This window comes from Salvia miltiorrhiza, chromosome 1 (genome assembly GCF_028751815.1).
Source record: "Salvia miltiorrhiza cultivar Shanhuang (shh) chromosome 1, IMPLAD_Smil_shh, whole genome shotgun sequence".
Classification (NCBI taxonomy): Eukaryota; Viridiplantae; Streptophyta; class Magnoliopsida; order Lamiales; family Lamiaceae; genus Salvia; species Salvia miltiorrhiza.
The window spans coordinates 28,870,191-28,894,184 of record NC_080387.1 but is presented as its reverse complement, the minus strand read 5'-3'; the positions used below and the strand labels follow the sequence as shown (position 1 = coordinate 28,894,184).

Sequence of the window (23,994 nt, the reverse complement as noted above, 5' to 3'; positions counted from 1 at the left end):
GCGCCGCCTTCTCCTCTACAACAACAGCTCCGCCGCCTTTCCTCTCTCAGTCGGGCGCGTCAGTGAAAGAGCCACAATTCTCCTATCTCTCGGCGAGTCGGCGATAACAGAAGCAGTGCCACCATCCATTTTACAACAACAGCACCGCTTCCTTCATTCGTTCCCGACCCCGACTCACACCACACCGCGTAAGTTGCTTAAGTTATTATTAGATGTCATAATTATTAGATACTATATTTGCAAATTGTAGTTGAAATATCTATCTTTTAGATTTCGTTATTTTAACTGAATTTTCTGAGACATGCAAACATATTATATGGCTATTAGGATTTGTGAATATGGCTAGTAGGATTTGTGAATATGGTCTCAGTTAGTTTATGTGAATATGGCTATTAGGATTTGTGAATGCTCTATTAGGATTTGTGAATTTAGAATGTGGCTTTTTTATATTGGCTTATTACAGTTCAATTTAGAATGTGAAACTTGCTGAGTATTAGAGTAGCAGTGAAAGAGCCACAATTCATATTGGCTGATTGCAGTTAGAATTATATATATAGCCACAATTCATATTGCTCTCAGTCCGAAAATAAAGATTTGTATTCTAGTTTAATTTTGTTACTTTCTTGTGGTCTCAGCTATCAAATGTTGACTCCAAACACTGAATCAGCTCAAGAGTCGACTACTAGTCCGGCATTTGTATCTCCTAGTGTAGATGCTTTGGATGGAGGTACACCACAAGTGGATACGAGTCAGACTCAAGCTGAAGATGTTGCTGAAAATCCATTTCAGCCTAAGAAAAGGTAGAAAACATCCAAAGTTTGGGAGGATTTTAAAGAGGTAGCTATCCCTAATTCTTCTACAAAAAAAAAAAAAAAAACTGAGTGTATTCATTGTAAGACGAAGCTTACAATCAACAAGACTGGTGTTACATCGCACTTTTTGAGGCATCTTGCGCATTGCACTGCTAGCAAGCTTCAGAAATCTAAGGGTCAGCAGAATCTCACCGTTACGAAGACATTATCAATGAAAGAAACAGTGTCTTCGGTGCAGAATTTTCAGTACGACCATTCTAAGCTTAGGGAGATTATCTCACACATGATTATTGTGCATGAGTTGCCCTTTTGCTTTTCAGAATATGAGTTGTTCAATTTGGCGATGCAAACTGCCACGTCTCATTACCAGAAGATTAGTAGGGCTATGGCAAAGAAGGATTGCATTTCTTCTTACAAGATGGAGAAGAAGAAATTGATGGTGCAGTTGAAGTCAGTGAATCGTATGAGTTTGAGTACAGATCTTTGAAAGTTGGATCAAAACCTCTCGTATATGGTCATAACCGGTCGCTATGTTGACTCAGATTGGCAATTACAGAAGATGACTTTTAACTTTTATGACATTCCACCACCACATACCGGGATTGCAATTTCTGTCATGCTGCAGAAGTGTTTGGCTGAGTGGGGAATAGAGAAGAAAGTGTGGACTCTCACTGTTGATAATGCTGCGAATAATGATGTGGTTGTTCGGCTATTGAGGGACAATCTCTTATTCAATGGGACACTTCACTTAGGTGGAAAAATATTCCATGTGAGATGTTGTGCGCACATCCTTAACCTCTTGGTGTTAGATGGCTTAACTCCTATTCAAGATATCATTTACAAGGTGCGAGAAAGTGTGAAATATGTAACAGCTTCAGAGGGACGTGTCAACATGTTCAGTGAAATTGCAAAGCAATTGCAATTGTCTTCCAAGAAACTGGTTTTGGATTTTTGCACAAGGTGGAACGCTACATACTTCATGTTGTCAGCTGCCTTAGAGTTTAAAGCGGTCTTTCCACGATATCAGCAAAGGGATGTTTCTTATATCTATTTGCCTACTGAAGAGGAATGGAAGAGAGTTCAAATTGTTTGCAATTTTCTCAAGGATTTCAAGAATGTTACTGATTTGATCTCAGGTATTTTAATGCTTTAAGTATTTGTTTTAATACTGAATACTGGTCTGATCTCAGGTATTTTAATGCTCTAAGTATTTGTTTTAATATTTGTTTTATAAAGTGGTTTAAGGCTAGTTTATTTAATTTTTAAGTTAACTTATTAGCATTTTCTGTACATAGTTTCTTCTTTATTTCTTCATGTTACTGATGTGAATAGTTATGAATGACTTCTATTCAAAATTTAGCGTCTGTGAATACTTAGCCTATATAATTCACTTTTATTGTAGGTTCTGAGTATCCAACATCCAATCTTTTCTTACCTCAACTTATTGAAATCAAATTGAAATTGGGAGCTAATGTTGAAGGTTCGGGTGACTTTTTCTTGCAAGAAATGAAAGACAAAATGAAAAAGAAATTTGATAAGTATTGGGGATCTTGCAACATAATGATTTCAATAGCAGCTGCATTAGATCCTAGAAATAAGATGAAATATATTGAGCATTGTGCTAGCAATTTCTTTTCTAAAGCTGACGGAGTATTATTTAAAGTCACAGTTCGTAAGACTTTAAATAATCTCTATGCTGAGTATGTTGAGGAATATAGAGCTATATAGAGCTGGTAGTAGTATTGGAAGGAGTAGCAGTAGTGAAAATGATGTTATTGCTAGTGAAAGGGGCAATGCTAGTGTTTTGATAGGATCTAATCCAAGTAATTATGCTAGATATCTTCAAACTGTTGATGATGTTGAAGATTTGAAATCTGTTTTGGATACCTATTTTGAAGAAAAAGTCATCAAATGGAAAGAGCCTGGACATTTTGATGTCATTATGTGGTGGAAATTGAATAGTAAAAAGTTTAGAATATTATCAAAGATGGCTTGTGACGTGTTGTAGATTTCGATTACTACTGTTGCTTCAGAGTCTGCATTTAGTGCGGGTGGTCGAGTTATAGAACCACATCGAGCCTCTCTAGTAGTAGATACGGTGCAAATGTTACTTTGTGCCGGGGATTGGTAGCGAGCTACTTATGGGATTAAGGGAAAAAAGAAGGTATTATTATTTATTTTGATGTTTTTTCTTACATTTATTCATGTATATTCTTATATCTAAACTTTTCTATATGTCTTTCTACAGGATGACACTCAAGACATCAAAGAATATACAATGTCTTGAGAGTTTTGTGAAGAAAATATTGATAAAGTTATTTCTTTTGAATTTGTCTAATTTTTGGTATTACTCATTTGTGATTTTTTTTTATGTAATTTGAATTTCTTGGTATTTGTAGGATGAGATTTGGAAGGAGCTTCAAGATCAAATGTCATGTTTTATAAATATTGTGTAATTTTGATACTTTATGTGGATTTATTTTGTGATTTTGCATTGTGGATTGAAATTTTTGGAATGACTACATAACAGATTTTATTTATTATTAATACACGAGCCGAGCTCGAACTCGAGCCTGAATTCGAAATCGAGCTCGAATTCGAATTTGAAATCGAGCTCCAAAATCGAGCAAATTCGAGCCGAGCTCGAACTCGAGCTTGAATTCGAAATCGAGCTAGAATTCGAATTTGAAATCGAGCTTCAAAATCGGGCCGAGTTCGAGCTCGAGATAAACGAATAATTAACGAACCGAATACGAATCGAGCTCGAACTTAATATTATTCTGTCGAGCCGAGCTCGAGCTCATTTTAAAGCTCGAGCTTGAGCCGAACTCAAGCCTACCCAAAATTTCGCGAGCCGAGCCCGAGCCTGAAGGTATTCGGCTCGGCTCGGCTCGGCTCGGCTCGGCTCGGTTCGTATACAGCCCTACCGACTAATCGATTAACATAGTAATAACATCGGATATATATTCTCTCTCTCTCTCTCTCTCTGAGTTTGTAGATATATTCTCTCGAATATGCTATTTATTTAAGCATCGGAGTCTCTTCCTCGAGCAACTCCTAGTTTTGCATTGTGGATTGAAATTTTTGGAATGACTACATAGCAGATTTTATTTATTATTAATACATGACCCGAACTCGAACTCGAGCCTGAATTCGAAATCGAGCTTGAATTCGAATTTGAAATCGAGCTCCAAAATCGAGCAAATTTAAGCCGCGCTCGAACTCGAGCTTGAATTCGAAATCGAGCTCGAATTTGAATTTGAAATCGAGCCGAGTTCGAGCTCGAGATAAACGAATAATTAACGAATCGAGCTCGAACTTAATATTATTCAGTCGAGCCGAGCTCGAGCTCATTTTAAAGCTCGACCTCGAGCTCGAACCGAACTCGAGCCTATCCAAAATTTCGCGAGTCGAGCCCGAGCCTGAAGGTATTCGGCTCGGTTCGTATACAGCCCTATGTCTGACATATAATAATACTAGTTACTTGTTTATTTATAAGTTATATAAGTATCTTATATTAATATACATATATATATATATATATATATGTATTAATAACAAAATATAAGTATCTTATGTTAATAAATAGTAATGTATTAAAGACATCTTTATAAGTTATATAAGCATCTTATAAATTAGTTGTATGATTATATATTTAATATGTATATATATATATATATATATATATCTTATATAATTAATAAATTTCAAATTATAACTTCTATGATTAGTTATAACTTATAAGTTATATTTTCTCTCTCAAAAAATATTATAAGTTATGTGCTTATAATAATAAGTATTAATGTATTATACTAAAGCCTAAAGATATCTATATAAAATATGATTAATATTATACTAAAGATGTCTAATTATATATCTTGTACAAAAAATTATGTTATATAAAAAATTTCAAACTATAAACAGTTATATTTAAGTATTTTAAAAGTTAATTGACTAATTAAGATGTATTTAGCTTATATAATAAATATTAAATTATAATTAGTAAATAACAATATAAGTTATCTTCTTTTAGAATTAATAAAATAATTATAAATATAAGTATATATAACTAATTAATATTATTATAATTATATTTCTAATTAATGATGAGTTATAATTTTTAATTTATTTTTAATAAATAGATACTTTGTAAAGTTACTGAATATTATTTTTTTAACTATTATAATTATTTAGAATATTCAATAAATGAAATATATAAAATTAATAATTTAATGAACCTATTCGCGAATAGGCTCACGAACCTATTCACAAACATGTTCGCGAGCCTATTCGCGAATATGTTCGCAAGCCTATTCGCGAATAAGCTCGCGAACAGGCTCGCGAATAGGTTCGAGCCGAACATGTACAAGCTCGAGTTCGGCTCGATAATTTTATCGAGCTCGGATTCGGGCTCGAGTTCGGCTCGTTAAGAAAACAAACGAATTTCGAACGAGCTTTTTTCGAGCCGAGCTCCGAATAGTTCTTGAGCGGCTTGGTTCGTTTACACCCCTATTAGTGGGTGTTTAATTTCGTGTGAAATTTCAGACAAATCCAAAGTTTGTGTATTTAGAGCCTAATATATTTCATAAATAAAAATACATATACATATATACAATCTCGCACATCCAGTACAGTAGAGAAAAGTAACAACAGATTTCCTGGGTTTCATCTCAGAAAACAACAGGTGATTTATTTTAATTATTCAGTAATAGTATATTATAAACTGGAATCTCGTCCCACTTCTTAGACCAAGTTAACGGTTCTTCAGAATTCCTAAACATCAATTCAGATGCTCATTCGCTTGGAGTCCTGCCAGTGTTGAAATAAATTTTTAAAAACCAAATCATTAAACAATACTGAGTATCAATAGGTTGTTTGGCAGGACTTCAATATGGATGTAAATGTAAATGAATTGCAAGATTGGAGATATAAGTTTCTGAACAACAAAATAAGCACATCAAATCTACATCTAAAGAGCTACCAAAATCAATTAACCAAAAAACACCGAAAACCAACCCTGTCACATTGTGTGTTGGACTAAAACATGGCCATCAAAGATAGGAGTCCAGGCACTCATAAACAGAACTCGAGATTTAAAACCAAACCCCAAAAAAAGAAAAAAACAAAAAAAAAAGCTCGAAAATGAGATGAACTGAAACTAATTGTATATTAAGAAAGTGGTTCTTTTGATGTGTGATCTTGAGAATAACTGTTGAAGCTATAACAAATTAATCAAGCAGCTAAGGGCGTTTAGTTTGGTGGATGAGATAAGATTATTGATTAGATTGAAAGCTTTAGAATGGAGGATGAGATAAATAAGATTGTGATTAAATAATTCACCTTACTTTAGCGTGATAAATACTCGCTCAATGGGATGATTAGAGTGCGAGCTGAGTTACGCATCACGGCCTAATCATGCAAACCAAACACTTGATTAAATTGTATTTTTTTAATCAGTCATGCCTTTATCACTCAAACCAAATGCCTCATTTGTGTTTACATTGCTAGCCGAAGGATATTTTTAGTTCAAGTGGTTCTTCTCCTCCACAAGATTGCAGTTGCAGATATCTCAAATAAAGCAGCACTCAAGAACAACAGATTCTACACAGAGCTCTTAAACTTCACAAACAGACACCATTATGGGGCCTTCCGTGAGACAGAACAACTATCTTCTTATGTTCCAAGTTGTCTAATTTTGTACATATCATTTTCACTTGTATTTACTTGTTAATTAGCATAAATAGGTATGAAACTACTCATACTTGTTCCCTGAGATAGGAAACTTAGGATCAACACAGATTCTTGACTATGTCTGATCAAACTTTGGTTAGCTATTCAAATAAAGTAAATATCACTCTTTGGCTCATCGTTTGAGGGTTTTTCGAAAATGTTCCACCCTTAGGCTAATTACAAAACAATATCCATCATTGCATTTCTTTTCTTGTTTATGGCCCGCAAGAAAATCCGCTGACTGAATGTTGATGTGTTCCGGCGGACATCCACATTGTCAATACACGTGGACCATTTTAGGTGAGTTTGAAGTTTTGTTGGAAATTTTAAAAAAATCCACCTAATATAATCACACATTCAGAAAATAAAAACGATATACAAGAAATAAAATTTAAAAATTAAGTGAAGATATGTTGTTGTTGTGGCTAGACTCGCTGCTCCGAGCTAAGGGCTCAATGTTTGATTGTTATCATGCGTGTGTTTGAGAGAGGAGGTAATCAAGGTGAAAGGCAAGGAGGAGATTGACGGAGGAGAGAGCAGCAGGCGGCCACAGCGGCTCGATTAGCTGCTGCTATTTTGTAGAAGAAGATAGAAGTGGGGAATTTTATTTTCTGTGTTCAATTTTCGAGAGAGACAAAGGAGGTGGGTTGGAGAGCAGGAGACGAGGGGGATCAAGGTGGCGGCGGCAGCCGTGCCGCTGCAGTTCAGCCGACAATTTGAAGGAAGCGGTGGCAGTGGATTTAGGAAGAAGAGTGTGGTGGCGTCTGTGTTGTGTGTTGTTATGCGCACGTTTAGGAGCGAGGGAGAAGGAGAAGCATAGGTGAGAGAGAGACACCGGTGGCGGCGGCTGCTGAGTGCTGCCGGCGGCGTAGTTGTGGGAGAAGAGAGAGATATGGGTCCGTGCATGTGTGTGCGTGTATGTGGATGTCTACCGGAACACATCAATTTTAGTGGTCGATATTTTTTTCGGGCCACAAACAAGAAAAAAAATGCAACGATGAGTATTGTTTTGTAATTAGACTTAGAGTGGGACATCTTCAAAAAATGGGCCAAATAGTGGCATTCACCCTTCAAATAACACTCAAAAGAACACCTTGGAATATCATTAGATCCTTGTCATAAACCATAACAAGAAGAATATACTTGTATTCACTCCTGCTGTTTCTTTCTTCCATACAACCATTCGTAAGATTTTGGAGGCTTATTAGTATGATCGAGGGGAAAAGAAATAAGAAAACATGACAAGGTGAATATAAACAGAGTGGTGTGTGGTGTACTCATATTTCTGCACCTCATTTTCATTACATTTTCAAATTAGTCGATCTAAGCAATGAACCCAGGCGATACTACCTCGTCAGCTCACTAATTTTACCTAATTCTTCGGAAAATCCTACTTCTGTCCCACATAAGTTAATAGAAAACTAGTGCTCTGCATCAACCCTTCCCTAATTCGAGATTCGTGAATAAATTCTTCAAATCAAATCATAACAAATCATACTACGCGAAATGCTAATTACCATAACAATTAAGTGTTATAATGGTATTACTAAGCCACAAATACAACATAGCCTACGAACTTGGACTACAGAATCCGTAAAAATCAGTATAGATCGAGCGAAAAATACCTGGACTGCACCTTATGTCGCACTTTCGATTGCATCGAGCCGAAAGTCGAGCTGCACGATCGAAAAACGAAAAGAAACAAGCAGAAATTATAGAGGATTATTATTTAATTCAAATTAAGTTTTCTCACGACACCAGAAGAAATATAAAATGGAAGAACTGAAAATTGAAGAAAAGAGAGTTTATTTACGGTCAGGAAAAACGCAGGCAGTGGTACAGGCGTCGTTGCAGTCGGAGGCGTCGGAATTTACGGCCACCATATTTGCTGAGATTATGAGCAAAATCACGCTCAATATTATTGCTACCTTCTTCTCCATTTCTCGTCGATCAAATCTTATCTGATCTGAGTTTGATAAGCTTTTTAATGCTGAAGAATCGACACCGCTTTATTGGTTTTTGAAAAATAAAAAAAAATGACTACATTAATTGGGCGGCGCCAAAGTTGACAGTTTGACCATGGTGGGATCACGCAGGAAGTGGAAATAATATCTTTCAGAATTGCTGTATTTGGTGGAAACGTTTAATCCCGAATTTTGTCTTAGTTTTTTATTTATATATTTCCATACAAAATTAAAATAATTTTTTATTTCTTTTTAGAATTAGGAGAGTTATCTAATATATTGGCGGGACCACTGCCAACCCAAAATAATTTTCAGAAACATAATAAAGATGCAAGGGCCAAGTGTATTAATCTTTTTCCTTTGGAAAATAAAAAACACAAACACTGATGTTTGAACATGCACAAAAAATGTTGGACGCGTAATTATGTTACTTTAATGATGACTCATATGATTAGTATTAATTCATACTGGAGTATCTAATATCTTCTCGCACTTGCTTCAAAAATTGAAAAAAATAAAACAAACAAATATCATCCAATTGAAGCTAGTGGGCTAATAACAAGCAAAATTAAATAAAGATTAAAAGTTACCCAAAAGCTAAGAGCGGTGGGGCAAAATCTAGCTTAGCTTTGATGGGTTATACAAAAATAGTTGATCGTATTTCATAATAGCAATGCACTCAATGTGTGTCATTTTATAGTAAACAATCCCTAAATGAAACCGATAAGATCAAGGATATATGTAAAGACCCCCTAAAACTTCAGAGTTTCCCTGAGAATCACTTCTCTCTTCTTCCTCCCCGGCCGACTTTCTACTGCTGCTGCCGCCGCGACTGCTTTCACTGGGCGGCGGCGGCATGGGCATGTTGACACGCACCTGTTCACTCTCCGGCATCAGCTGCGATATTTTCTTGAGCTCCTTCCCTTTACCCCACAACACCACGTACAGTCCCGCCACGATTAGGATGGCCCCTACCAACCTGCAATTTCCATAAAATTCTCACCTCACTTTCATTCATATATTTCAATCTCGCATTTCATTTTCAAAAACATACATTCCCACATGCAGCTTCTCCTCCAAAATCAAGGATCCCGCAATCGCCACGATCACAAGCAGCAAAGGGTTGAACACCGACACGAACAACGGCCCTCGCATCCGCACGCACCACGCCACCAGAGTGAACATCACTCCAGACCCCAGAATCCCCTGTTCCATGCAATGCACTTGTCACAATCACACTCAACATTGTTGCATGTAATGTAACTACTTACAGCAACAGCTACTGTGAGAAGCCTAATATCCCATCCCATGATCCAGTTGCTCCAATCCTTCTCCGTGCACACGGCGAAGAAAACACCTTGAATCGAGGCCCACGCCGTCATCATCGCGGTGATGCTGTAGGGGCATGGATACTGCTCCGCGGCCTTAGCCTACCACCAAGAAACAAATTAATTAGGTTTGTAATGTAACATCAACTTCACGAGTAAAGACATGACTGCAAACCTGAACAATCAACCAGAAGGAGTAACAAACGCAGCTAGCAAGGGATAAAAGTGCACCCAAAGCAAGATCATGACCACTCTTGGGTTGATGGTGAGATGTAGAACTTTCCAGAAGGTTTATGTTGGTGTTCCACATATTCAACTCGGGCCCCTTGTAGAATGTGAGGAGCATTGCTCCACCTATTCCCAATATGGTACCAAAAGCCTTGGCTTTGCCTGCCGATGAATTCAACCCCAGCTTTTCTAACCTACATATACATTCATCAAATTCTTAGTTCAACCCTAGCTCCTACATTTTTATGTGTATAAATATAGCTACCTTAAGCAAATCGCCACCATAAATGTCATGGCTGGAATCAAATTCATCATGGCGGAGGCGAACGTTGCAGAAGTCAGAGCCAAGCTTTTCAGATACAGATTTTGTCCCAATGATCCCCTGCAGGAATCATAAATTAAGACGAAATGAAGGTTTTTTGATGGATGAAAATTCTGAAGCTTTTTGCATATAATTGCAAAATCTAACTCGATTTCATGTGACAAAAAAAATTTCTGAATACATATTTGATTCATTTCTACTTAATTTGAATTCCCTACAAAGTCTCATCGATCATAGTTCTGATGAGTTGATGGTGTTTTCGTGGTGTGTGGTTGTGAAGAAGATGCCAAAAAGTAAAGTAAAGCAAAGCAAGGGTCTTGAATTGCGGTGTCTAGCTAACTGTGTAGATTGCAACAGTTAACAACAAAGTAGTGGTAAAAGTCGCACATTGTCACAAGAAGCACTCACATAAAAAGTAGGAATTTTTACCAACGCAATTAAATTTCAACGCCATTTCACACACACACACTAACAATAGTTTTGTGGATCAATAATCTCGAAATTGCATCTTATCTTTTTTCCAGAAGAGTCTGTAATTTACTATGACGAAAAGATGAACAAGGCGTCTAGACGTACCCGAATAAACCACATATAAAACCGTAGAAGATTATCTTCCACGTAAGCTTCGGCCTCGTATTCCTGAAAATATATAATCCAAAACATTCATATATATATATATATCTCGAGTTTTCGTCTACGTCTTTCATTCAAGAATCCAAACTATCCAATGGATATAATTTCATTCAAAGCGTTACATATATCAATTTGCGAATATTATTGTAATTAATGTGCAAATTATTATACAGCCGATAGAAGAATAAAACAAACAAGCGAAAAAAAAAAAAAAGAAACCTTTCTACAAAGAATGCAACAGGAAGGATAAAAGCAGCTCCAAACATAAATCTGTAGGCCACCAAAACTGGGAGACGCATGCCGTCATTCATGGCCAACTTGTAGCAGATAGTCGCCACGGCCAATATTATCTGAACCAAAATCATAATCAAAGTGGGCTTCAATTCATGCACATTGTTGCATACATTTGCGCAGCAAGCCATGGCCTCTCTCTCCAAAAAAAGACGAACAATAGGAAAGAGAGAGAGGGAGACTAAGAGAGAAAGGAAGAAAGACTATCGAAGAAAATCACTAAGAAAAATAAGGGTTTTGATAGATGTGGTGTATCTAGGTGCTGATTGTTCCTGACTTTTGAAACTAAATCTTGAGAGAGAGAGATGTTTTCTCAAAAGAAAAACAAACAAATCTTGAGAGGTTACGAAAATTGTTGATGGCTATGAGAGAGCTATTTATAAGTTGTACGTAATCCTAATATACTGGGAGAGGAATAGGCATCAAATCTCGACTTATGATATCCTTAAATTTATAGATCGAGTGATATGGAAGATTGAATGGTTTGAGCTGTAATTTAAAAAGGAGAATTTGGTATACGTATGTTTTAACAAAAGACATTTATTATTGATATAGACTGTTGTAATGGGCTTCTACATGATGGGCCTATCATTGATAAAGAAAGGAGGTTTGGGCTGAGAAGAGTAGTAGGGGTGATTAGGCTTCGCGGGCTGAGCTTTAGTTCCGATTTTCTACGGCTGTATTGTGGGTATTAGGGTGTAATCGAAGCGAGTCGAACCGAATAGTGGAATGCTCCAATTTGATTTGTTTAGTATCGAATCGAATCTCGAACTTTACGTACCAAATACTTTGAAGCTCACGAGCGGCTCACGTGCCTAATCGAACCTATACAAACTTTCTAAATTTATATTTATATATTGATTATTTTATTTTAAAAATAAATTATTTTATTCAAAATAATAAATATATTAATCATTTTCTTATAACAAATAAAATTAATTAGAGATTTAATACAATTATTATTAATTTTAGTGGATAAATATAAGTTGTGTCTACTAATAATTTATATTTTTCAAGCTGAATCACTTGACGAACATGTTCACGAGCTAACGAGCCGAATATTATTAAGCTCAAGTTTGGTTTGTTTATTTATCGAGCTTCTCTAAACAAACTTGAACGAACTTTTTTCGAGCCGAGCTCCGAATAGTTCGCGAGCGGCTTGATTTATTTACAGAGATTGGATGCAGAAAGTGAATAAAGTTTGAAATTTTACTTTGCTAAATTTAGGGGTGAACGTCAGTTCAGTTCGGTTCGGTGCAAAATCGCACCAAATTTTGAAAAGCGAAAATCAAACCGATGCTAAATTTGAAAACCGCACCGCACCGATTGGGGGTGTGAAACCAAACCGATAAAACCGTCGGACCGATGCAATTTTTTTTTTCTCAAAAATCCCTATTAAAATCTATAAAATAATTTTTTAACCCTTAAAATCAAACATTAACATGAGAAAAACTAACCAAAATTTTCAAATGCCAAATCCCAACAAACATAATAATAAGTCTACAAGTTTTAAGGAATTAAAACATCACAAAAACACAAATTCAAGTTTCAAAGTTTAACAACATAAGTTACATAACAAGTCAAGAATATTTGTCTTCAATTCTTCTTCCTTCAAACTTTCTTTTGCTTGAAACCTTCAAGTCTCTATTTCATCATCATTGACTTCACAAACACACTTTACATAATTTAAAATATAAACATATAATAAAATATTATGATATTTATCGGTTCGGTTTAAAATCGCACCAAAAACTGAAAACTGAAACTGAACCAAAAATTTTCGATTTTCAGTTTTGGAACCGAACCGAAAACCGCACCGCAGGTTCGATTTTGCGTTGCGGTTCGATTTTTGCTCACCCCTAGCTAAATTTGTAATTCACTCCATGCTCTTCGACCCTTACAAAAAGCAAAAATAAAACTAAACTGCGATTCTTTGAGCATCTCTAATGGGAGGTGCTTAAATGGTGGTCCCCACCTTAGCACATCCCATCTCCAATGCAAAGATGCTTATGGAGGTGCTTACATCCTCATTTCTATCTAATTCCAATTCTACACTTCTATTTTAAAATTCCAAATTTTCATTAAAAATAAAATATAACATTACAATAATTAAAATAAAATATAAGATTTTATAATTAAAAATATTACAATAATTTAAAATTGGGGTAGTAACCTGTAAATCCATAACGTTACACGGAATTGGTTTTTGCTCATATTTTAAAAAGTCTCCTTCTAAATACATAACCTTTCATTTTTGTCTCAAATTTGTTCGGCGACTGATTTTTTCTTACGTCGGCGCCGGAAATGACATGGTGGCAACCGAAATGGACAAGGTGGCAGCCGGAATTCTCCACTTGGCACATTTGTGACATGTGAAAAAAAAAATCCACATCATCATCTTTCCCAACCTCACCCACTCTCAAACCCTAGTTCCCCCCCCAATGAAGGCGACGACAGATCTGCATCTGTTGAAGGTAGAGAGAGGTGTTCTGAAGAAGCTGCGTCTGATTTACTGCCAAAATTTTGCTTATTACAGGCTGCGACTAAGCTATTTACTTATCTTAAATAACAGAAGAATACCAACATTGGATTCCTCATTCCTAGATCCAGATTATCCTCTTTTGTTCCAAAAGGACCATGCACTTCAATTTTATTGCTTTCTTCTTGTGAACAGACAATGCTTTCCTAGGCAAGTCCTTGGCCACATGGAATTTTGAGTTTTGGAGAAATAAGAATTTTAGAATTGAGATTATTATGCTTTTGCAAGTTGAATTTGAGGTTGCAATTGCTTGTTTGATCCAAAAATCTGTACTCGTGATCAAATAATTCAGCTTATCTTCTACAGATACGATAAATTTCGTCTTGTAATACCCGTTCCTTTTTGCTAAGTTTAGAATAATTTTTGAACTTAGATATTAAGTTGATTCACGCCGGATAAAAGAAAATTAATTTATTTTTAATTCCAACAAAAATGATTTACAAAAATATTTGTAAATTTAGTTATTGAATTTATATGCATTGCATATTTATTTAATTTAGCATTCAAGTATTCTTCACGAAATATTTATTTAGCAAACCCTGAAGTATTTATTACAGTCCCGATATATTATTTATGTTCCTAATAGCCACCCTATATCATGATTATTTTTAGCATACATGTATTTATGCAGACTAATAAAATCCTCCCATATCTTATCCTCAATCCATTACTCATCAATGGTGCTACACTACTCACCAATTCACTACTTCCACCACCAACGTTAACATCACTACCCACTCACACTTTCCACCCACACTACACACGATACCTTGCCCCCCATTTCCTTCCACTCACCATTTCTCCTACATACCAAGGAACAAGTGCAGAGGTAAGAACTGCAATCATAATTTCATAATTTAATTCTTACAACCTTCAGCAACTCCCAAGCTCTCTCTCTCTAAAAAAAAAAACGCCACTGCCCATGTAAGTTTGGAACTTTGAAATTCTTTCATTTTTTTCCTTGTCTCTCTTGCAAATTTTGAATAAAGCAACATCTGAAATTCTTGTACAACTCCATTCACAGAACTCCATTCACAGAAGCTTAGTAAACAACAACAAATACAACAACAAACACCAGCCGAAACCTCATCAAAAGGTTATAATTCTAACTCAATTAGTTTACTTCCTGTGCTAATTGAGCCTAAAGCAGAGAAACAAATCCATATTCATCATCTCACAGATATATACATATATATATATATATATACATTCATGTATGTGCATAAGCAAGTACTAAATAGTTTTTCAAGTCTGTTAATAAACGAAAGAAAGAAAAGAGGAGTCTTGATCTTGATTTAGCTTGCTTTCGAGTTTGAGGCGTCGAATCGGTTGGTTGTTGTTGCTGCTTGTATGAATCGAGTCAGGGGTGGGAAGAGGTTGGCTGTGCGTCGACGGCGCAGTGACGAGCTGTTGCTGCTGCTGTCGCCGAGAGAGAGACCGAGGGAGGCGGCGGCGCTCGTCGTCGCCAAGGTGGAAAGAGAGAGTTGGGGGTTAGGACGCTGGTGGTGGTGGCGTGAAGCCGCTGCCGTCGTCCGCTGGATTTTCAGAAGGAGGCGACAGCGGATCTGCTGCGAGGACGCCGGAGGCGACGGAGCTCCGCGGCAGTTGCGCCTGCTGCGTGAAGGAGAGAGGGCTGGGTGCGTGAGTTTGTGTTGGTGCGATGAGGGAGATGAGAGAAGGGAGAGCCGAGAGTATTCGCCGTTGCTCCGGCGAGCTTCCGAGGCGGCGGAGTTTCTGGCGGAACCGAGGGAGAGAGGGCTGAGCGGGGCTGTTGGCGACGTTGGGTGCGTGCGTCTGTGTGTGAGAGACGAGAGATGGGGGAGAAGGGAGTCAGGGGACGGCGGTCGGGCGGCGGAGGCGGCGCTGCTACCTCTGCCGGAAAAGAAGAGGGTGTTGCTGTATGCGTGTGCGTGCGTTTGTGTTTGTGAGGTGTGCGTCTGATATGAGAAGGGGGGAAGGAGATATGGGTTTGAGTTGGGCTAGGGCTTAGTTAGAGTGTTGGGCTTTGGGGTTGGGTTTGAAGTTGGGGAGTGGGCTTGAGTGTTGGGCCGGGTATTAATTAGTTTTTGGGCTGCGATTTTTTTTATTATTTTGCTTGGGCCGATTTTAATTAGTAGTGGGCTCGAGTCATGGGTCGATTTTTATGAGTATTTGGGCCGAGATTTTATTTATTTTTGTTTCAGTTGGGCTTTTAATTAATAAATTTGTTGGGCCTTATTTTATTTAAGGACTTTGGACTGCCTTCAAATTAATTAAATTGGGCTTTCTTATTTTTAATTAATTGAACTATTATTAGTTTGATTAATTTATTTAAAGGATAATTTTCATAATAATATTATATTATTATTATGTGCATATTTTAAGTAATTACTTATTATATGCTAAGCATGACATAATTTGCATTATATTTTGCAATAAGAATATTTATGATTTAATTGGTTTTATTATAATTCCAATTATTAAAGAAATATGAGTAAGAATATTGTTGGTGTTCTTAACTCAAGAGAAATGTTTTCAATTATTTATTCATTAAATTTTGAAAACCCGGCTAAGTGAATCATAGAATATTAAGCACTTCACCATGACTTAAGATTAGAATTCAAGGAGACCTATTGAGAATAGATTTCTTGTAGGCTTTGAGCATCAGGAGGATTAGCACTGCTATTCCGATTCAGAGATAACGTTAAACGACAGGCTTTGCCTAGACAGGTGGGCTTATTTTTCAAATGTATGATTTAGCTATTGAGCTTAAATATTCGTGTAATATAAACTGTTTATCCAATAAAATATTTTTGTGCACTCTACCATGTTTAAGGCTCGTACAGTTAATCAATTGAGGTTCTCTTATGACCTAACACGTTGTTTGAGAATTGTGTACACTTGTTAGCTGACTCGGTGGGTTGATCTCCATCGGGCACTAACCAGAGGCGTTATAAGGGTGCTCGACGGGATGTGTTCCGGAGCATAGAAATGATAGGCCTGTCTGGATTAATTTCCGAGGTTTATTATACTTGACTGGGTTACGCCCTCAGTTCAAGTCAGCGGGAGACAGAGATCCGTCGGTGGCTAGAGGTCCGGGATCACAGCGAGTAACAGAATGGAGTGTGCAAACGCGCGCAAAATAATTAAGTATATATATATATGAAAATGTTTTAACATGCATAGAAGTTATTTCTCTTTAAAACCTTCTATGTCATGTCAGTAAGATTGGATAAACTGTTCTTCAGATTATGAAATGCTTTAAAAGTTGCAGCCCACTAAGTACATTAGTACTTAGCCCAAAATTATTTTCAAATGTTTTCAGGTTAATGGCTGGTGATGACGGGGCAGAGCTGAGGCTAGAGTTCAACTCCTTATTTTAATTTCCGCTGCAGAACTAGCCAGTATCTGTCTTTTGTTCCTTAACTTAAGACCTATTATGTTGTGATTCTAAAAACAATATCTTTTGTTGAACCTAGACTATTAACTCTCAAATATTTTGATCAGTGATTGTTGGTTATCTGAAGCATGACACTAAACTTGTGATCCTGAAGTTGTTATATTTGTTGATTGATTTGTATCACTTGAATACCTGTCTTTCTTCATCCAAATGGGCTAAGCCCGTTCGTTATCCCTTTTATTCGGATTTTCACAAGGATTTTCCCTTGTTCATTTAGATGATTAGTTGTACCCCAATTATAGTTATTGTTTCAAGAATTGGGGTGTGACACGTCTCCTATAATTGTACTTAAAACTATGGTTGTCTTAATATATTTGGAATCTTTTAGTGGGTATTATCATGTTTTATGTGGATTAGTTGAACTAAAGATAAAAAGAAAAGAGAAGCATCTCATGGGCATTTATTGGATGAACAATTAGAAGATTTTGCAAATAATTGGTAACGGTGATAATGTGTAAACCTAAAGAAATAAACAAGCATTTTTTTTATGTCTAGTATTTGGTGCAATGGAGAATGTAGCATGGAATCGCGGCAGTTGGGAGATTGAATTTCGGTGTATATATTAACTAGTGTATCACCCGCGCATTGCGCGGTGATTATAATTTTAGACTCAGGTGAGTTACACATATAATATACTTTCTCCGTAAGTACGACACTTTTGATGGGCACAATTTTTAATAAAAAAAGGATCCTACCATTATAAGAAATAAAAGGTTGAGATTAAATTAAGGATGATATTTTTGTAAATAAATGATATTAGTAAGGATAAAAGATAAAGAAAATATGTGGGACCATGTCTTAAAATGGAAAGTGATGTAATTTTTGGGGAAAAATAGCAATTAAACACCTTACATGAGACCTCTACGATGTTTAGCCCTCTATACTCGACAATGCATCAATCAAGCCTCCCTATGTCCAATTTCGTTGCAATTAAACCCCTGCCCCAAACGTCCGTTAAACACCTCATGTACAATGCGCGAAGAATATTATGTGTTGTAAACTTAAATATTTTATTAATAAATACAAAGATTTTCAAATATAATACTTTTATTAAATAATAATGAAAATGTGAAAAATTTAAAAATATCATATATATTTTTTTGGAGCTTTATATTTAATTTTGGCAAACTCGCGCCCGCACTGGGCCCAACCCTCCCACTCCCCTCCCCCCCCCCCCACCCCCACCCCCAATCGGACACAGTATCATTTTTTATTTTTAAAAGTGTTATATGTATGCATTAAAATTATCATTTCTAATGTATTATCATTTTTTATATAAAATATTATTTGCTTTTATAAAAGAATATCACATGCGAAGAATCATTTGCATCTAAGAAAATTATCCTTTTTTTATAATTAGATGTGTCATTTGCATGTATTAAAAATATAATTTGTAATGTATCATTTATTTTTATACAAAATGTCATTTAGTTTTATAAAAAAAATAAAAATGCATAGGCATTATCACGATACATCACACAATATATATGAAACACTTTATAATTATTAATATAATACTATTGAATTTTAAATTTAATATTTATAGATATAAAATAATAGCAAATAACAAAATATAAACTTATATAGATTAAAAAAATTAGTTAGATAAATCAAGATAATTTTGAAATATTAATAATCAAAAGATATAGAAACTTATTTTTATACCCGTAAAAATAATTGTTATGATATACTACTAAAAGACATGCATTAGAAAATAAAATTATTTTATTTAACAAATGTAATTCTGAACAAATCAATGGTAATAGAATAGTTAATTGTGAAATAAATCACGAACTTATGCATATTTTGCAAATTCAACTTAATTTTTTTAAATTTTATGTGGTAACTTATGCATATAAAGTATTTGCAAATTCAACTTAATTTTTAAATTTTATGTGGTAACTTATGCATAATCATCTATATTTGACTTTTAATTTCATTATTTTTTTAACATATGTTAAAATTTTAATTACATAATAATTATTACTGTTTTTTTTCTATATTGGTTAGTTAACTCTATGTAATTTTAGGAATATTTTAGTAATTTATCATATATAGGCTTATATATTATATATACAAAATGGTGAAGCGAGTCACTATATACAAAAGTAGGGATATTATATATAAATATATGTACTTTAATTATTTTGAATTTAATGATCAGTATGTCCATATATATAATTTAATATTAATATTGAAATAGTAGAATATGGGCACTAACAATTTTCGACGATATATAATTCATAATTGATTTGATTTTGGTATTATTTATTGGATAAAAATGATTTTAAACTTATGTATAATAAGTAGATGTACTTTAAATTTATAAGTAAATGACTATGCTTGATAACGTGTACGTATATATAATTAAATACTTAATATTCAATTAATTGATTAAAAATATTATTTTAATGTTGAATTAGTTCAACATGTATGATTATTTTATTTTTTTTCAAAAATTATGTTGTTTTTATTTATTTTCACGATGAAAAGCGTTATGACCTTTCCGGCTGGAAAACCCTAGCCGTCCCCATGCACACCTCGTCGACGGCCGCTGCTACGTCGCCGGCGATGCTTCACGATAGAGCGGGGCTGAATCTTCCCCCCGTTTCCAATAACTTTTCTCCTTCTCGTCACGATTGCCTTAAAAATTCTGTCTCGGTTTCACAGCCTAGGGTTTCTGCGCATGTTTGTGAAGCGGTAGTTAGCGAGACCTTGGCGACGGCTATTAACCGGCCAAGATCTCCGAGTAACGAAGCGGAGGGGGCCTTGGCGATGGCTTCTAACCGACCAAGGTCTCCGAGGGAGATGGGAATTTTGGCGACGGCTTCTAACCGGCCAAGTCCCCAGTCGAATTCGCTTTTGATGCAGGAGAATTGTATTGATTCGAACTCTTTCCGGCCTACTTCGATCTCGTGTGATGACGGTGGAAATCACGCGATTGCTGCTGAGGATTTGGCGAGGGATTCCACCAAGGTAATTACTTCCTTGAATAATACCATCATGGTGCGTGATAACCCTAGTTCTTCTGAAGCGGGTCGTCATACTTATGCGATGGCAACAGCTCCTAAATCTTCACGGAGGCCGGATGTTTTTGCGCATCGTTTCACGGCTTTGAGGGCGCAAGTTTCTGAGCAAGGATTCATTCTTAAGTTGCCCGTGGAATTTTGTAAAACTCGGCAGGAAGAGTATAAATTTTCTTTGATTGGTCGTATTCTTCTCAAGAAAGGAGATAAATCGAGGCCTACTTCGGCTATTCAACAGGAACTACAAGCATTATGGCAAATCCCTACTCCCTGGAAATTAATTCCTATGAGCAAAGGTTTTTTTTACTCTTAAGTTTCAGACTTTGGTTGACAAGAAGATTGCTCAGACTCGAACTACTTGGGAGCTGTCACAGGGATCGCTTCGGCTGAGAGAATGGACGAAGGGTTTCGATCCGTATAAGGAAATCTCTTCTCTTTGCCAAGTCTGGGTTCGTATTTATTATCTTCCAGTTGAACTTTGGCACCCTGAAGTTTTCACAGCTTCGGCTTACGGAGATGTAGACCACTTTGCCAGAATGTTGATTGAGGTCGATCTGGCGCTTCCTCTTCAAGAACACATGTTTGTGCAAGGGGATGACGCTTCTTATTATGTGGAATTTTACTACGAACAACTGCCTCTTTTTTGCTCGCAATGCAGGATTACAGGGCATAGTAGGGATAAATGTCGACGTTTTAAGCCGGTTGGGAATAAAGTTAATACTACTAATACGCATATTGGCGCTTCTGCTGGGCAGGACTTGGAAGTTGCTAAGATGCCTAACAACATAGAGAGTGCGCCTTCAGATGATGTTTTTATTCCGGCTAAGAAGGTGTCTCATTGGAGGCCGAGAGATAAACTTGTCACTACTCATGCTAATGGTTTTGAGACCCTTGAAGAAGATGAAAGCATGGCGCGAATGAAGGAAGTTATTGGTCTTGATTTATTGGAGAAAGTTTTCTCTCACAAGGATGGGGTCGTTGAAGATTATGAATCTGACGAAGATGGTTCGTCACCCTCTGGGGGTTCTAGTCCGCGCTCAAGGGGATTTTATGTACAACGTAATGGAGCTTCTCCGTCAGATGGTTTGGACTCTCAAGTTGATAGCGGTGAGACTTTGGCGACGGCATATAACCGGCCAAAGTCTCAGGTTCTTTCAGGAAATGAGGAGATATTGGCGACGGCTTCTAACCGGCCAATATCTCCTACAAGTTCTGGCAAAAAGAAGACACCGAAGGCGGCTGTTAACCGGACGACTGTTACTATAAGTCCTGGCGAGAAGGAGAACTTGGCGACGGCGTCCCGGCCAAAGTCTCCACAAACTCTGGACAATATTCGCATTCGGTACAGGATGATTGCAACAAGGCCTTGGCGACGGAGTCACAACAGCCAAAATCTCAAGCTTTTTCTGGAACGAAGGAGAGGTTGGCGGAGAATGCTCACCGATCAGTTTTTCCACCACTAAGGGAAGATGTTCGACAGTCTGTTTCTGTTCAGGAAGCAGCTTTGGGCGCGGGGCTTTTGGATACCAGGAATTCTGGAGCGCATGAGACATTGGCGACGGAGTCTAACCGGCCAATGTCTCCAAAGCTTCCGGAACAGATCGTAGTCGATCCGGACACCAGAGCTCAGAAAGCTGAGGAGATTCGACAACAGAAAATGGTTGCTCTGGAGAACAATATTAAAGGGCAACGGGCAAGTGAGCTGGTTTCTAAAGAACAAGTTAAAAGGCCCCGTGGGCGGCCTCCTAAGTCTGACAGGAAACTTCCTGCTGATGATGGCATCAAAAACAGGTTGAGGAAGCCGCCGGTGATGCCAAATCCGGATTCGGTTTTGTTGATTGACAGCAAGCTTAAAGCATCGTTTGATGCTGGGAGTCAACCGAGGGATTATGTGGTGGATTTTAGCGGATCTCACAGTGCTCGTTCGATGAGTAATATTGCGTCGCAAAGCTGGGCTGATGAAGTGGAAGCGGCTAACGCCGCATCTGAGTAATTTTTTCTGATAAATATTTTTACTTGGAATGTCCGTGGTTTCACGGATGAATCCAAACGTATCCTTTGGGAGCATTGTCACAATTTTTCGCCGATGATTGTTGGTATTATTGAGCCAAAGTCGGATTTCAGAAAGCAAACTTCTCATTTTTGGTCTTCTATTAATCTCCTACCTGGTCATCAAAATATGAGGCAAGACAAATGTTCTAATATTTGGATTTTCCATCACCCTGATGTGGATTTTCGGCTGGTTTTTTCTTCTGACCAGGTGATTATTGCCGACTGCTCTTGGAATTCTTTGGATTTTCGTGTGGCGGTGGTTCATGGTGCTTCGACTTATGTGGAGAGACGGCGACTTTGGGCCGATCTGCTACGTTTTGCTTTGGGTAGTATGGTGATCATAGGCGACTTTAACGCGGTTAAGGGAGCTCACGAGAGAGTCAGCAGCCGTATGCCTGATCGGATTTCTTGCCGGGATTTCTGCTCGTTTATTAGCGACCTTGGTTTTATTGAATCCTCTGTTGTGGGTCTGCATTTTACTTGGTCAGGTCGTCGTTTCATGTCAAATCATGTTGAGTCTCTGCTGGATCGGGTCCTGTATTCTGATTCTTTCTCGGATTTTTGGTTCTTCGTTCACACTCAGAATCTTGCTAGGGTTACGTCTGATCATTCACCTATTGTTTTACAATGTTGCTTGCCACCTCAAAGGCACCGTCGTTTTTTCAGATTTCTCAATATGTGGGTGTCTCATCCCAGTTTTTTGAGCATGGTGGGTAATTCTTGGTCTCAAGATTTGGAGGTTAGGTGCCCGATTTTTTTGGTTATGGCAAAACTCAAACGGCTTAAACGGGCGTTGCAGCACTGGAACAAAAATACTTTTGGACATGTTGACAAGTTTGTGGCTGCTACTCAGAAAGATTTGATGGATATCCAGATGAGTATTTCTTCCCAAGGTTATACGGATGACCTTTTTGACAAAGAGATACAAGCACATGCTAATATTAATGTGGCGCTCTCCCAGAAGAGCAATCTGTTACAGCAAAAAAGCCGGGTGTCTTGGTTAAATGATGGGGATCGAAACACTACTTTCTTTCATGCTTCGTTACGTTATAAACATAAGCCTGGTAAGATTCAGTCTTTGATGATCGATGGGAATATGGAGTTGGATCAACACCGTATTGGGGAACATATTGTGGATTATTTCACAAATTTGTTTACTGATGATTCGGGTTCTAACGTTGACATTACAGCTATTGAGGCAGTTATTGATCATGTTGTTTCAGATGAGCATAATGCCATTCTTTCGGCTATCCCTACTGATGAAGAAATTTCTGCTGCTGTTTTTGGCATGGATTCTAATAGTTCTCCAGGTCCTGATGGGTTCTCTGGTAAATTCTTTCAGGTTTGCTGGGATATCGTTAAGGATGATATTTGGAGGGCTGTCCGCGCCTTTTTTCTTAGATCTTATCTCCCTACGGGCTGCAATTCGAGCACAATGGTTCTCATTCCGAAGAAAAAGATTGTGGTTTCGGTGTCGGACTTGAGACCGATTGTCCTATGCAACTTTTTCTTCAAGATTATCTCTAAAGTGTTGGCTGGTAGACTCAGCTTTGTTGCTTCGATTTATGTCTCTCAGAATCAATTTGGGTTTATTCAGGGTCGCTCTATTCATGACTGTATTCTTCTGGGA

General features: G+C 37.1%; 2 protein-coding genes and 1 long non-coding RNA gene across 4 annotated transcripts; 2 read left to right on the top strand and 1 right to left on the bottom strand.

Moving 5' to 3' along the window:
* The first annotated feature begins 642 nt into the window (after positions 1–642).
* LOC131005779 (zinc finger BED domain-containing protein RICESLEEPER 2-like) lies at positions 643–3,099 on the top strand. The gene is made up of 6 exons (XM_057932864.1): positions 643–800; positions 969–1,273; positions 1,355–1,948; positions 2,215–2,292; positions 2,531–2,748; positions 3,061–3,099. The coding sequence occupies exons 1-6, from the start codon at positions 643–645 to the stop codon at positions 3,097–3,099; spliced, it is 1,392 nt and encodes a 463-aa protein (XP_057788847.1).
* A 2,292-nt stretch (positions 3,100–5,391) lies between these two features.
* LOC131018578 (WAT1-related protein At1g68170-like) lies at positions 5,392–11,776 on the bottom strand. Its single transcript, XM_057947294.1, has 9 exons — positions 11,237–11,776; positions 10,961–11,023; positions 10,328–10,444; positions 10,010–10,256; positions 9,778–9,936; positions 9,561–9,712; positions 8,356–9,485; positions 8,168–8,218; positions 5,392–5,621 (listed from the first exon to the last, which is right to left on the bottom strand). Exons 1-7 carry the CDS (start codon positions 11,437–11,439, stop codon positions 9,236–9,238), a joined length of 1,191 nt encoding a protein of 396 aa, XP_057803277.1. The 5' UTR covers positions 11,440–11,776; the 3' UTR covers positions 5,392–5,621; positions 8,168–8,218; positions 8,356–9,235.
* Positions 11,777–14,566: 2,790 nt separating this feature from the next.
* Positions 14,567–17,352, top strand: LOC131018573 (uncharacterized). 2 transcript variants are annotated; one of them, XR_009100084.1, is made up of 4 exons: positions 14,567–14,676; positions 14,872–14,943; positions 16,481–16,556; positions 17,152–17,352. It is a non-coding gene; the product is annotated as an uncharacterized LOC131018573 (long non-coding RNA). The 2 variants fall into 2 exon arrangements; XR_009100085.1 differs by having other exon boundaries at positions 14,631–14,771.
* Positions 17,353–23,994: the final 6,642 nt, after the last annotated feature.

What these genes read in the sequence shown, in the direction of transcription:
- LOC131005779 (XM_057932864.1), top strand. Translation starts at nt 643, where the DNA reads ATGTTGACTCCAAACACTGAATCAGCTCAAGAGTCGACTACTAGTCCG. An exon ending in CCATTTCAGCCTAAGAAAAG is followed by an intron (nt 801 to 968) that starts GTAGAAAACATC and finishes TTGCACTGCTAG; the next exon opens with CAAGCTTCAGAAATCTAAGG. An exon ending in ATTGGGAGCTAATGTTGAAG is followed by an intron (nt 2,293 to 2,530) that starts GTTCGGGTGACT and finishes TGAGGAATATAG; the next exon opens with AGCTATATAGAGCTGGTAGT.
- LOC131018578 (XM_057947294.1), bottom strand. Translation starts at nt 11,439, where the DNA reads ATGGCTTGCTGCGCAAATGTATGCAACAATGTGCATGAATTGAAGCCC. An exon ending in ATGGTGGCGATTTGCTTAAG is followed by an intron (nt 10,257 to 10,327) that starts GTAGCTATATTT and finishes ATGTATATGTAG; the next exon opens with GTTAGAAAAGCTGGGGTTGA. An exon ending in GAGAAGCTGCATGTGGGAAT is followed by an intron (nt 9,486 to 9,560) that starts GTATGTTTTTGA and finishes TGGAAATTGCAG; the next exon opens with GTTGGTAGGGGCCATCCTAA.